General features: G+C 31.8%; 1 protein-coding gene across 1 annotated transcript; it reads right to left on the bottom strand.

Annotated features, from left to right (window-relative positions):
* Window positions 1-4,232: 4,232 nt before the first annotated feature.
* stx6 (syntaxin 6) lies at window positions 4,233-14,896 on the bottom strand. The gene is made up of 8 exons (XM_073843959.1): window positions 14,730-14,896; window positions 11,493-11,672; window positions 11,320-11,413; window positions 11,181-11,243; window positions 10,965-11,093; window positions 10,755-10,861; window positions 9,328-9,422; window positions 4,233-8,833 (listed from the first exon to the last, which is right to left on the bottom strand). The coding sequence occupies exons 1-8, from the start codon at window positions 14,762-14,764 to the stop codon at window positions 8,757-8,759; spliced, it is 780 nt and encodes a 259-aa protein (XP_073700060.1). The 5' UTR covers window positions 14,765-14,896; the 3' UTR covers window positions 4,233-8,756.
* Window positions 14,897-15,891: the final 995 nt, after the last annotated feature.

Below are 15,891 nucleotides of genomic sequence, written 5' to 3' on the forward strand. Positions count from 1 at the left end.
ATGACAAAAATATTAGTACTAATTAATTAGAAAAATGCAATAAAATATTAAATGTATAAATGCTGCCATTTTAATCCTATAATGCTATACAAATACTGATATTAGTAATCTAAAATATATTATAAATATTTATAATAATATGCACAATTATAATATTAAAATTATGATTATTACATGAAACAATAGTAATAATAATAATAATAATAATATACATTACATTTAAAAAAATCTAAAACAAATATATAATTTACATCCTTTGACAATGTTATAGAAATAAACATATTAATTACACAAAGCAAAAATTAAATGCATTCACTTTTATAATATATTTCACAAGTTTTTATATAAATAAATTCATCTGTTTTCATTAGTCATTTTTTATTTGTTTTCATTTGAATTCCTTTTATGTCCTCACGTCGACAAGAATTACATTTTGAATTTTATTTTTATTATTTTTTGCATATTTAATTTTTAAATACAACACAAACAATGAAATATTCATGCTGTAATATTAATCATAATGCTGTACTACATACATATAAAAATATTATTATGAATGTACATATTTAATATGTTTGTGTATTATATTTAAAATGTATTTAATTAATAAATGTCTTTATAATTTCTTTTTTATTACTTAATTAAAAATGTATTATTTAAAATATTATATGATTTAATTTTATAATACAAATATTTAAATATTAGATATACATAATATTACACTTATTTCTTTAAAATGTCAAATTGGTTATTTAAAATATATGATTTAATTTTATAACAGAAATATGTACATGTAAATGTTAATTAGATATCCATAATATTAAAATAAATAATATTGCACAAGTTGATGCAGAAATATGAAAATAATAATAATAATAATAATAATATATAAAGCTTCTATAAAAACATATGCAATACATTGTACAAATATGTTGTATAATATAAAATATAAATATATAATTTACATTTTTTGCATAGTATTTATATATTAAACAATATGCAATTTTCGTTTCACTTTATAATAAAAATATACATAAATATTACTTACGTAAATAAGTAATATTTAAGAATTTGGTCCACAAATATTATAATATTCATAATATATAAAGCATCTATAAAAATATATGCAATATAATATAGAAACATGTTATATAATAATATATAATACATTTTTTGCTTATTATTTAAATATTAAATAGCATGCAAACATAAAAATAAAACATGAATGCTATAATATTAATTATTCATCATTATTATAAATGAGCCAAAAATATCATTTAAAATTTGAAAAAATGAAATTTTTAAAAATATAATATAGTATTGAACATTTATATTATTATTATAGTGTATTACTGCTAAAACATGCAGAAGTAAATCATAAAATAGGCTCAATTATACATTTATAATAACATTATATATTTAATTTTATAATAAAAATATATAAATATAAATAAATATAAGTATTACTTACATATCCATAACATAAAAAGAAATAGTAATATTTTAAAATTTGGTCCACAAATTCGAAAATAATAATATAAAACATCTATAAAAATATAAGCAATAAAATATTACATAATATAAAACTTTTTCGCATATTATTGAAATATTTAATAATACGCAAACATAAAAATAAATCATTAATGCTAGAACATTAATTACAATAATGTACTATATACACAAGACATTTTATATTTTCATTTTATAATTATTATAAATGAGCAGTACATATTTAAAACCACATTTGTCAAAAATATAGTTTAAATATTTTAAATAGTTTAAACATTAAGAATGCTGGTTTAAATATAATATAGTATTAATATTTCGATTATTACTGTAGTATGCTCAAATTTGCACAACCCTATTATACATTTATTATATTAAACTAAAATAAATATCAATTTTTTTTTTATTCATAATATTATAACATAAGCTTTCTCCGTCTGGTCCACAGATGTGGTTTCTCTATAATCATGACCTCTACAATAGCTGAATGTAAGGGATCACTGAATACCGCTGTAGGTTCTGGTCCTGATGCTTTGGCTGTGTGGAGTTCAGTGGGACTCAGGTGTTGATCTTTAATCATTACTGGGCCAGACAAAAGAGGGAGGAAGGGGAGGCAGAGGAGAAAGACGCCACCTGTCATAAGATCAGGGAGAAACGGCCCCTCTCTAGCCTCTATGGGATGCTCCATCCTGCCTGCTGGATTAGAGGATCAATAGAAAGCAAAGCTCACCATCAACACAATCATCAATGCATGATATTCTGATCTAAGAGCCTGACAACACAACCACCAAAACACAACATTGATCATAGGATCAATACAAATTAAGCTCTATAAATTAAAATATAACAATTAAGGAGCCAAACACTACAGAAGCAAGCATCAGACCAAAAGCAGCCATTTTAATTAAAGCCATTTTAAGATGCCTTTAGTCAAAATACCTAAAAAAATCATATAAAACTACTCAATATATCACAGCTTTGCAGAGATACAGCCTCAAAAGCAGTTTAGCATCATGCCTCAAATTTGTAAACTTTTTGTCAGCACAGTGTAACGATGATCTGACTCGATTTTAGTGAAAATCGGACCAACAGTCTAGGAGGAGTACGAAAAAGTAGGTTTTTAACAAATCAAAATGGCGGACAGGAAGTTCGTCTGACTTTGGAATAATTGGTATGTATGTTGTCGACATGACCCAAGGAATGTTTTGAGGCCATTTTCATTACAAAGGCTAATCACTCAAAGGCTAATGCAATCAAAAGTTATTATCATTTTTGGAAATGTCATTATTAATGGTTAATGAATGGTTTATTATTTTTGACCAGTAGTTCATATACCAATTTGATATGGCATGGTCAGTGTGAGGTAACAATGGCACACACAAAGTTTGGTGTCAATATGTCAAAGCTTTGTAGAGATACAGCCTCAGACACAGTTTGGCATCATGCCTCAAATTTGTTGTAGTGCTATACAAAAGCAGTTTTGTCTATCAATAGGAAACCAATAACCTTTTGTCAGCACAGAGTGACGATGAACTGACTCAATTTTGGTAAAAATCAGACCAACAGTCTAGGAGGAGTACGAAAAAGCAGGTTTTTAACGTAAATCAAAATGGCGGACAGGAAGTTCGGCCGACTATGGGATAATTGGTATACATGTTATCGGTATGACCCAAGGAATATTTTGAGACCATTTTCATTAATAAAAGGTTTATTACTTTTAAACAATAGTTGTCGCTGTTACCAATTTGACATGGCGTGGTCAGTGTGAGGAGACAATGACACATACAAAGTTTGGTGTCGATGTCAAAGCCAATGCGTTCATAAAATATTGCATTTTACAATAAAATTCTAAATGGACGACACCCAAAATGGCTGACATGGGAAAAGCGGCTATCATTCGACTCGGCATACTCCTCCAAATTTAAAGAGACCTAAAGAAGAGATCTAAAGAGTTTTGTGATTTTTGGCCAAACCAATAAGTAGTTTTAAGCAAAAAGAACCATTTGTCATATCTCCTGACCACTAGGAGGCGCTTCGACAAAACTGTACAGGTAGCCTCAGGTCATGCTTGTTATTACACACACTAAGTTTGGTCTCAATACGCCAAACCATTGCGGAGATATAGCCTCATCCATTTTTGCGTGTTCTTCGTAGAATTTGTTCACGCGTTTTTCGAGAACGATTGAACTAATAAATTCCATAACTTTTTGCCAGCATGGTCTAAAGATAATCTGAGCCAAATTTGCTGCAAATCAGACAAAACATCTAGGACAAGTTCAAACAAGTAGTTTTTTCGAACTATTAAAAACAGTGAAAAAACGCTAACGCTTTTTAAATTGAATTAAATTATTATTCGAAAATTATTATTTTGACCTTATGGATCAGCAATTATTAGCATAAACATGAGTAAAACTTTGGAAAAGTGGTGGCGCTAGAGAGTTTGAGTTAGAGACTTCAAACTTGCTATGGTTAATGTTGAGACTGTCCTCTATCAGTGTGCCAAATTATATAACTTTCCCGCAAGTGGTTCTATGGGCTGCCATAGACTCATGAAAGGAAGAAACGGAAGAACAAGGAAGAATAATAATAAGAAATCTAACAGATACAAGAGGTGCCTACGCACCTTCACTGCTTGGCCACTAATTAACAAAATATGTATAATAAATGTAACATTTTTGTTATTAATAAACCAATTAAAAGTAAATCAACAGGAATTCAATCCGACAGCATTTTTCACTGATTTGTTTTTAATGGGGCTCAGAGCTTCACACAGTGACAAACTGAGGGGTTGTGGGTACATGGGGAGGTTTGACAGAGTTTTCTAAGGAAATAGGAGAAACAATGAGGGCTAAAAAAAAAATTGTCTTCAGGAGCAAACAAACATCTCAAACGAACACGTACAACTGAAATTCACACAGTCAGGAAGAACAGCGTTTATGAGCCGTTCATTACCTTGATCTCTCTGTTCCGTCACTGCGACTCAACGACAGTGACGTAATTGTGCAATTGTATCATTTTATTTGTATCGTAAAATTGCATAATCGATTCAGTCATACTTCGAACCAATCAGAGCTGAGCTACTGTATCATGCGACCGAGAGCAGTTAGAATCAGCTGAACACTATTATATGGACCGACAGAAATGTCTGAGAGATAAAAACACTGCAATTTTCCCTGTATTCCTCCTCATGCTTTTGAAAAAATATAACAAGAGTGATTGTTTGAAAACAGAAGGTTGGAACATGTCAAAGGGTAAATCACACAAAGTCTGTCAAAAACATGTTCAGGTCAAAGTTCACATTAAAAAACATGTTTCGCCTATAAGAAAATAATCCAGCCTATTTTTAGCATCACACTTTTTAGCATTATGTTATTTTCATGATTAAGCACATTTTTATAGCCAATTAACAATTCTGATTACTGTAAAATAAAAAAATAAAAAATACAGTAAATTACAAGAATTAAGAAATATTTGATGTATTCTAAGAAGTAGCATTGTATTTGTGAGAAAAAAAGTCAGAATTGCGAGATTTCAACTGGCAATTGTAAGATATAAAGTCAACTACGAAATTTTAACTGCCAATTTGGAGAAATAAAGTCAGATCTGCAAGATTTGAACTGGCAATTCGGAGAAGTAACATCTCAATTGTGAGAAAAAATTCAGAATTGCGAGATTTTAACTGGCAATTTTGAGAAAAAAAAAAAAAGAAAAGTCCGAATTGCAAGATTTTAAACAGAAATTTTGAGAAACAAAATATTCAGAATTTCAACTGGCAATTCAGAGAAATCAAGTCAGAATAGCGAGATTTTAACTGGCAATTTTGAGAAATCAAGTCAGAATTGCGAGATTTTAACTGGCAATTCAGTTAAATCAAGTCAGAATTGCAAGATCTTAACTGGCAATTCAGTTAAATCAAGTCAGAATTGTGAGATGTCAACTGGAAATTCAGAGAAATCAAGTCAGAATTGCGAGATTTTAACTGGCAATTTTGAGAAATCAATTCAGAATTGTGAGATTTTAACTGATTGTTTTGAAAAAAATTCAGAATTGCAAGATTTTATCTGGCAATTCGAAGAAATCAAGTCAGAATTGCAAGATCTCAACTGGCAATTTTGAGAAAAAAAAATTCAGAATTGCGAGATTTTAACTGGCAATTTTGAGAAATCAAGTCAGAATTGCGAGATTTTAACTGGCAATTCAGTTAAATCAAGTCAGAATTGCAAGATCTCAACTGGCAATTTTGAGAAAAAAAATTCAGAATTGCGAGATTTTAACTGGCAATTCAGTTAAATCAAGTCAGAATTGCAAGATCTCAACTGGCAATTTTGAGAAAAAAAATTCAGAATTGCGAGATTTTAACTGGCAATTCAGTTAAATCAAGTCAGAATAGCGAGATTTTAACTGGCAATTTTGAGAAATCAAGTCAGAATTGCGAGATTTTAACTGGCAATTCAGTTAAATCAAGTTAGAATTGCGAGATTTTAACTGGTAATTCAGTTAAATCAAGTCAGAATTGCAAGATCTCAACTGGCAATTTTGAGAAAAATTCAGAATTACAAGATTTCAACTGGCAATTCAGAGAAATCAAGTCAGAATTGCGAGATTTTAACTGGCAATTTTGGGGAAAAAATCAGAATTGCGAGATTTTAACTGGCAATTTTGGTGGGAAAAATCAGAATTGCGAGATTTCAACAGGTAATTTGGAGAAATCAAGTCAGAATTGCGAGATTTCAACTGGCAATTCAGAGAAATCAAGTCGGAATTGCGAGATTTTAACTGATAATTTTGAAATAAAATTCAGAATTGCAAGATTTTACCGGCAATTAGAGGAAATAAAGTCAGAATTGCAAGATCTCAACTGACAATTTTGAGAAAAAAAAAATTCTGAATTGCGAGATTTTAACTGGCAATTTTGGGGGGAAAAAATCAGAATTGCGAGATTTCAACAGGTAATTTGGAGAAATCAAGTCAGAATTGCGAGATTTTAACTGGCGATTCAGTTAAATCAAGTCAGAATTGCGAGATCTCAAATGGCAATTTTGAGAAAAAATTCAGAATTGCGTGATTTTAACTGGCAATGCAGAAAAATCAAGTCAGAATTGCAAGATTTTAACTGGCAATTTTGAGAAATAAATATTCAGAATTGTGAGATAAAAACTCACTTGCTCATTTTTTATTCAGGGGCGGAAACGTAGTAATGAAAAATGTACTTAACTGGCATGAAAATAACGTATAAAATTCAATAAAAGGCTTATTTTCGTATGCAAAATACAATTTCACATTGTTTTCTTTCGATTTTGGGGTGAAATATTACATTTCTTTGTGTGATTCACCCGAAAGAGATTATTAAAACAACAAACAAAAGCAATACAAATATTTACTTAAGATAAATGTACTCAGGTTTTCACAGAACATGTAGTGTTGTGTTGTCGAAAGACAACAAATACAATGATTTTCATAGTGACTGCTGCTTCATATGTTTCCATTTGAGTTAGCAGTGGAAATATACCGCAAACCAACAGTTTGCTAAAATAAGTATGCTAAATACTGGACGAACATCCTCACTATGCTGTTTAAGACTGCGAAACGCAACCTAAGGTTTTGTCACGAGTGCCTGGCTTTCTAAAATGAAATGTATGTTCACTCTCATCTGTGCTAAGGCACTGGCTAAATAGTGACCTATAACTATAAGAAACAGTTCACCCAAAAATAAACATTTGCTAAAAATGTACTAGCTGTAAAGACGTTAGTTGATTGACTAGAGTGGTGTAGATTATTGTGATGCTTTTATCAGCTGTTTGGACTTTCATTCTGACGGCACCCATTCACTGTCCATTGGTGAGTAAGTGATGCTAAATTTCTCCAAATCTATTCTAATGAAGAATCTTGAATAGCCTGAGGGTAAATCAGTTTTGAGCAATTTTTCATTTTTGGGTGAACTATTCCTTTAACCATTAATTGTCAAATTTAGCATTTATACTAAAAGTACATTTGGTCCAAAACTTCACTTTCATCCGAAGTGATCCGTTTTCAGACGTTCTACAGATTATAAACCAATTGTCACGCAATTCACATACTTAATGCTTACAAAAGCACAACGTTTTGTTAATATTCAAATTGTTAACCTATTTTGAGACCGTTATCCAGAGCGTTTAACATCAACAAACCAGTGCGTGTAAATAAATCTCACTAGTAACTGATCATCGATATCGAAAGTAAAAAAAAAAAAAAAGTAAACAAAGCACACAGAAATAAACACTTTGACAGTAAATAACTAATTTGCATTAGTATGATCAGTAACATACCCGCTTGAACAGTATCTGGTTTGTTAAACTCCAGTGTTTAGTAACTTATTAGTTAGTGTTGATTATTTACAGTGGTCTAAACCAACTATTAAAGCAGCGCATAGGCAATATTTTCTTGTAGCACATGATTTTTTTTTTTTAATAGTTCAGCGAAAAATGAAAATTACTTTATGATTTACTCACCCTCAATCCATCCTAGGTGTATATGACTTCGTTCTTTCAGACGAATACAATCAGAGTTATAATAAAAAATGTCCTCTCTACACTTTATAATGGGAGTGAATGGGTGTCGAGATTTTGAAGCACAACAAAATGCATCCATCCATCATAAAAAGTACTCCACACAGGGGTTAACAAAGGCCTTCTTAATGGAACTGATGGGTTTTTGTAAGAAAAAAATCGATATTTAAAATGTATAACCCTCTGGAATCTTTTTTTCAATCGTCGTGTGGAGCACTCTTTATAATGGATTTATGCGCTTTATTGGCCTTCAAAATCTCGACAGCCATTCACTGCCATTATAAAGCTTGAAAAGACATTTTTTAAAATAACTCCAATTGTATTCGTTTGATAGAAGTAAGTCAGATACACCTAGGATTGCTTGAGTGTGAGTAAATCATGGGATAATTTTAGTTTTTGGGTGAACTATCGCTTTAAGTGTTAAAAGTCATGGTCCGTTTGAAAGAAATGATTTACCCTGGATTACGACACAACTCGTACGAAATGATTCAGACCATTTGTGAAAAAACAGCCCTTGCTTTTACACGCCGTGCCCATTTGTTTTCAGTCTGGGTTGTTTAAGAAAGCAAAAAGGTACAAAGCAGTAGCTTTCTACTGTATGATGGACTAAAGATGGAGGAATTGTGTTTCTCTCCCAAGCACCTTCATTGGATTGACCGTTCGCAGGCGGGAGAGCTGTAGCGGTGAAGGACGGAGGAGTGCTGTTCACAGAACAATGAAGAGAATGATCACGACAAACAGGATGGCCACAAGAATTCCGATGGCACACCACTGTCGCCGATCTGCAGGGTCAAATGAGAATGTAACAGGTTAAAACTTATTTAGGTTAAAATGTTTTAACAGCTAATCCATACAGTCATAGAGGTTTTATGGTGAATGCAAAAGTAAATGTTTTCCCACTAAGTTCAAGAGAAGTTCAAATTTAATTCTGGGTTTCTTAACCAAACGTTTCCTTTGAAAAGGGCCGGAAGTTTGACTTCCTGTTCACGCTTTGCCATATAAGCCAATCACCTGTCACTTCAACAGGAAGTCAAAGGGGTAGTAAACAGAGTGGCAACCTTATGAATCATGACAAGTTTTGGCTTTAACATAAAAACAGTCCTAATTAGAATAACTTTGTTTCAGAAATACTGTATTTTAAATGTACAGATAAAATAAAAGTGTCAGGATGTCAAATTAGAGGTTTCAGTTTAATGATTGCTGAAATAATTTTCAGACTAATTTGAACCACATTTAAACATGTGAAATTGTAAACGAAGCATGCAGTATTACTCACCGCTGGTCATGTGAGAAACTTTAGCTAGTTTCTTCATGACGTTATCCAGTCTGGATTGAGTGCTGTCCATCTCATGTGAAAAATCATCCAGCATTCTGAATAAAGGTCAGACATCGATTCAGAAAGTTTAGAGGACTGTTAACTTACCCATACAGACTAGACAAACTGTCAGGATTCTCTTTCTTTTACTTATATATAAAAATATATAAAAACAAATCTAATACACAAAAAAATTATTTTTTAAAATCATAACAGAAATATCTTGAAATATTAAGTACCAATATATGCACAAGTGTTCTGATTCTGTTTTTTAATAATAATAAAAATATAAAAGAAAATGTATTATTGAAAGAAATATTTGAGAAAAATTAGTCTAAACTTTAAACAAATAATTATCTATATATGCTTTTTTCAAAATGTATGTGTTCTGGTTGTAATTATTTAAAAAATGAATAATAAATATATTAATAATATATATAAATTGGTTAAAATTATATATACAGACAGCAATTAGTATTCAGATTAGATTAGAAATAAAATAAAAACATTTGGGTGTATAAGATGTGGGAGTATAAATATATATATATAAAATTATGTATAAACACTACCAGTCAAAAGTTTTTGAACAGTAAGATTTTTTTTATGTTTTTTTTGTTTAAAAGTCTCTTCTGCTCACCAAGCCTGTATTTATTTACTCTAAATTATAGCAAAAACAGTAACATTCTGAAACAATACTATTTAAAATAACAGTTTTCTATTTAAATATATTTTAAAATGTAATTTATTCCTATGATTTCAAACCTAAACTTTTAGCATCAATACTCCAGTCACACAATCCTTCAGAAATCATTCTAATATTCAGATTTTCCGCTCAAAAACATTTAGTATTATTAATATTTTTATTTTTGATTAATAGAAAATTAAGAAGAACAGCATTTATCTGAAACATATTTCGTACCATTATAAATGTCTTTATCATCACTTTTGATTAATTTAAAGCACCCTCACTAAATAAAAGTATTCATTTCTATCATTTCTTTTATTACTATTACTGTTTTAAATATTGATAATAAAAATAATAATAATAAAAAAATGGTTTTTGGACAGCAAATCAGCATATTAGAAAGATTTCTGAAGGATCATGTGACACTGAAGACTGGAGTAATGATGCTGAAAATGTAGCTTTGATCACAGGAATAAATTATATTTTAAAATATATTCAAATAGAAAGCAGATATTTAAAAAAGTAAAAATATTTCACAATATTGGTGATTGTGCTGTATTTTGGATGCAATAAATGCAGACCTCTTTAAAAAAAAAAAAACATTAAAAATTTAAAATCAATTTTTTTAATAATCAATAATATCAAAACATACACAAAAACATTTCCTACCTACAGTAACTCCACCAATTTCAAAGTGACTTACACAGCTTGTTCATCCAGCTCTTGTCCGATCCTTTGGGACATGTTCTTCAAGACACCAATAGTTCCCGACACCAACTCCAGCTGCTCATCCTGCTGTTCTGCTATAAGCTGCAATGTACACATACAATAAAACACACTGTCAAGTGCTCATAAATATGGTATAATATGCTAATCATGTGATAATCATCTGTTAATTGCTATGTAAACATACCTGTTGCTGGGTCTGTTGTTCCTCAATGAACTGTGAGTTTGCCGTCTGTAGTTCCTGGTCCAGTCTAGTGTACTTATCAGCACTGGGTTGCCAGATTGGGCCACGAGACCCATCACCACCCATTAAAGTCTAATACGAGATCATAAATTGGCATGAGAAGATATGTAAACTATGAAATCATAATCTGGCTCCTGCTTTCTCTGTTTAATTACAAACCTGTCTATTTTTTCTTTCAGACACCGTAACGGCCATTGGACTAGTCATCTGGTCTTTCATCTCCTGTGAAATAAAAGTCCATTAGAGATATTCACATGCCATTGGTGTAAATGTGTGTAGGTTTCTCAAATCTGCTCACCCTGACTGTTTGCCTTGTGCTCGTAATGAAGGCTTTCCTCTTGGCCAGCTCCATCGCATCGAGATTGAACTTCTTTGGATTAGCCTCCACAATACTTAAACACAAGGTTAAGGCTACAACATATAAACACACATCCTGAACCATGTCATGTCCAAACATAGGCCGTCAAAAACAAAAGGATATTGATGGTCTCATCCAAGTCTTCCAAGTCCCATTCAATGGACCTCAAACTGTTCCTCAGCTCGTTGGTGGTCCAGTCCACCTCCTCCTTGCTGGCTCCACCCGAGTCCTGTAGCAGCTCCATCCATCTCTGATGAAGCCCCTGAGCTGTGTTCACAGCCTTCTGCACCTCTCTAATGAATAGCAAATCAAATAAACCTCTTTATAAAGTGAGGAACCCAACAGTATTTGAACTATGACAATGCAAATACTATAAAAATACTATAGTATAACAGAGTACTTTTTGCACCATGATAATATTCTGATTTTGGACATGACCATGATACCATGACACAATAATGGTATCACATGAAAATACCACAGTATTTTGATTTATACCATAGTATTCACATGACGTTCCAAGGTACCTCCATGAATACCACGGTGCTTGTTCACAAAGCATGATAATTTCATTATTTTGAACATGTACTAATGTAGCATGCCAAAGTACTTCCAGATATACCATGGTACAGGTCCAAAAATGTGGTAATTCCATGTTTTTGAACACCTACCATGTTACAGTGATAGTACCACATGGAAATACCATGGTACTTTGATTTATACCATGGTATTCACATGACATTCCAAGGTACTTTTCAGTATACCATGGTACATGCTCAAAAATATTCCATGGTAGAGTCCAAAAATGTGGTAATTCCACATTTTTGGACATCTACCATAGTACAGTGCTGCTACCACATAGGAATACCATGGTACTTTGACTTGTACCATGGTTTTCACATGACATTCCAAGGTACTTCCAAGTACACCACAGTACATGTTCAAAAAGCATGATTTTCCATGTTTTTGGACATGTACCATGGTACTTTGACTAATACCATGGTATTCATTTCAAATATACCATGGTCCAGATCCAAAAATTTGGTAATTCCATGTTTTTGGACTCCTACTAGGGTACAATGATGGTATCACATGGACATACCATGGTATTTTGACTTCAAAGTACTTACAAGTATACCATAGTACATAGTACAGGTTAAAAAAAATACCATGGTACTTTGATATACACCATGGTACTGACATGACATTCCAAAGTACTTCCAATTTACCATGGTAAATGCTTCTGGACATGTACCATTACTTACTTTGACTTGCACCATGGTATTAATGTGGAACACCAAGGTACCTTTTAAAAATGCCATGGCACAGGTCTATGTGGTAATTCCATGTTCTTGGACACCCACCATGTTACAGTGATTGTATTACATAGAAATACTATGGTATTCACATACCATTCCAAGGTACGTTGACTAATACCATGGTATTAATTTCAAATTTACCATAGTACAGGTCCAAAAATGTGGAAATTCCATGTTTTTGCACACCTACCATGGTACAGTGATGGCATCACATGGAAATACCATGGTATTTTGATTAATACCATGGTATTCACATGACATTCCAAAGTACTTCCAAGTACATGTTCAAAAAGCATGATAAGTCTATGTTTCTGGACATGTACCATGGTACTTTGACTAATAATATGGTACAGGTCCAAAAATGTGGTAATTCCATGTTTTTCAACACCTACCATGGTACAGTGATGGCATCACATGGAAATGCCATGGCCGTTTGACTTGTACCACAGTATTTACATGGCACTCCAAGATATTTCCAAGAATACTTGTTTTTGGACTTGTACCATGGTACCTTGACATATACCATGGTATTAATGTGACACGCCAAGGTACTTCCAAGTATACCATAGTACAGGTCCAAAAAAAGTGAACATTCTATGTTTTAATACCTTCGTATTAATGTGGCATGCCAAGGCACTTCCAAGTATACCATAGTACATGTTCAAAAAGCATGATAATTCCATGTTTCTGGATATGTACCATGGTACTTTGACTTATATTATGGTATTAATGTTGCATGCCAAGGTACCTCCAAATATACCATAGTACAGTACAAAAAATGTGGTAATTCCATGTTTTTCAGACACCTACCATGGTACAGTGATGGGATCATATTGAAATACTACGGCATTTTGACTTGTACCATAGTATTTACATGGAACTCCAAAGTATTTCCAAGTGTACCATGGTAGAGGTCCACAAAAGTGAAGAGCTTATGTTTTTGAACACCTACCATGTTACAGTGATGGTACCACATGGACATACCATGGCACTTTGATTTATACCATGGTATTCACATGACATTACAAGGTATTTCCAAGTACACCACAGTACATGTTCAAAAAGCATGATAATTCCATGTTGGATATGTACCATGGTATTAATTTAAAATATACCATCGTCCAGATCCAAAAAAAGTGGCAATTCCATGTTTTTGGACACCTACTAGCATCACATGGAAATACCATGGTACCTTGATATACACCATGATACTGACATCACTTTCCAAGGTACTTCCAATTATACCATGGTAAATGTTTCTGGACATGTACCATTACTTACCTTGACTTGCACCATGGTATTAATGTGGCACACCAAAGTACCCTTCAAAAATACCATGGCACTTTGAAATATAATAGCATGGTACAGGTCCAAAGATTTTGTAATTTTAAGTTTTTGGACACATACCATGGTACTTTGACTTATACCATGGCATTACTGTGGCATGCCAAGGTACTTTCAAATATACTACGGTACACATCCAAAAAGGTGGTAATCCCATGTTTTTAGACACCTACCGTGGAACAAGGTATCATATGGAAATACTATGGCATTTTGACTTGTACCATAGCATATTTACGTTGTATGATACACTGAAGATATCACTGGGAAATAACATGGTACTTTTAATTTACCATAGTATTTACATGGCACTTCCAAGTATACCATAGTACACGTCCAAAAACATGGCACATGTTTTTATGCGCAATATATCAAAGAGCAGATGTCTCATGCTGCACAACAATACCACTTCAAAGGAAAACGACATAGATATCGATTACTGCATGATACAATGGTGGGAAAATCGATAATAACGGTTGCCATGGCAACATGATAACGATCCCACTGAAACAGCTGTTTAAGCAGCATTACGTAGTGACACACGACCTCCCAAAGCGTTCACACGCAATGCTAACATTGGAAAACAGAAAATTTGAATCATAAGAAAGAAACTTTGAGCTAACAATTCGCTTTTTCCTAAATCGTTATCTGATATTCGCCCACAGTCCGCGATCTAAACCATAGACTCACCCTTTCACCACGAAAAACGGATCTTCCATCGACATTTTGGTGCTCAGATGAGTCGATTCTTGTGCGATAATCTCATGCTCCTAATCGCGGCTGGTTTTTGCTTTTTTTAAACAAAGGAGAGCGCTTAGTGTGTTGTTTACATGTGGGACGGAGCCCGGATCCGCTCAGCCGCCATTGCTCGGCGGAATCACATCCGGGTCCTCGAGCGTCTAGACACACACACACGCACACGCTTCCCGGTAAACAAACACCAGCGTGCTCTGCGTGGGTTATTTTGTTTGGTTGCAGCGGGTTGCAGTACTAAAAGAACAAAGCAATAGTGCCACAGATGGCACAGATATCTTCGAATGTGTATGAAAGCAAAATTGCATTTATAAGCACAAAATTCTGTTTTTTTTTATTTGCCTGTTTGATTCAGATACCACTATATGAATGTAATAATGTAGTTAAACATTTCAACACCACTTCATCACCCCAGTCAATATTACTTGAAAAATGCTATAGTATATTATACACTATTATGGTACATTATATTATTATTACTAGATACGTCTATAACATCTCAGGCAATATTACATTATTATTATTAGATACTATAACTATAAAATAATATAATTATTTTGTTAATTATTCATAATATTTATAGCTTAATAATAATAGTGATAATAATAATAGTGATAATAATAATAATTAATATTATTAAACCGCACCTTAATTATTATCATTATTGTTGTGTTAATAATATAATAATAATAATAATAGCTGCTATTGTTGTTTTAATAATTTCATAATAATTTAATGTATTTAAAAAGTAAACATTTTAATTATTTTAATATTTATAATTCATAAATATGTTCATGTTAATGTTGTTTTAATAATTAATTTAAAATGTAAATATTCGATTTTTTTTAATAATTATTCATATTATTTATAGTTTAATAATAATAGTAATAATTATTATTATTATTAAACAGCACCTTAATTATTATTATTGTTGTGTTGTGTTTATAATTTATTAATAATATTATAATAATAACAGCTGCTATTGTTGTTTTAATAATTAAAATTAATTTAATGTATTTAAAATGTAAATATTCGAATTATTTTAATTATTCATAATATTTATAATTTAATAATAATAGTAATAATAGTAATACTTTTT

The sequence above is a fragment of the Garra rufa genome, chromosome 7 (genome assembly GCF_049309525.1).
Source record: "Garra rufa chromosome 7, GarRuf1.0, whole genome shotgun sequence".
Lineage (NCBI taxonomy): Eukaryota > Metazoa > Chordata > Actinopteri > Cypriniformes > Cyprinidae > Garra > Garra rufa.

Excerpts from the sequence above, each read along its gene's own strand:
- stx6 (XM_073843959.1), bottom strand. The coding sequence starts at position 14,764 with ATGTCGATGGAAGATCCGTTTTTCGTGGTGAAAGG. Across the intron at positions 11,673-14,729 it reads CCGTTTTTCGTGGTGAAAGG|AGAGGTGCAGAAGGCTGTGA; the intron begins GTGAGTCTATGG and ends GCTATTCATTAG. Across the intron at positions 8,834-9,327 it reads AGTTTCTCACATGACCAGCG|ATCGGCGACAGTGGTGTGCC; the intron begins GTGAGTAATACT and ends TTGACCCTGCAG.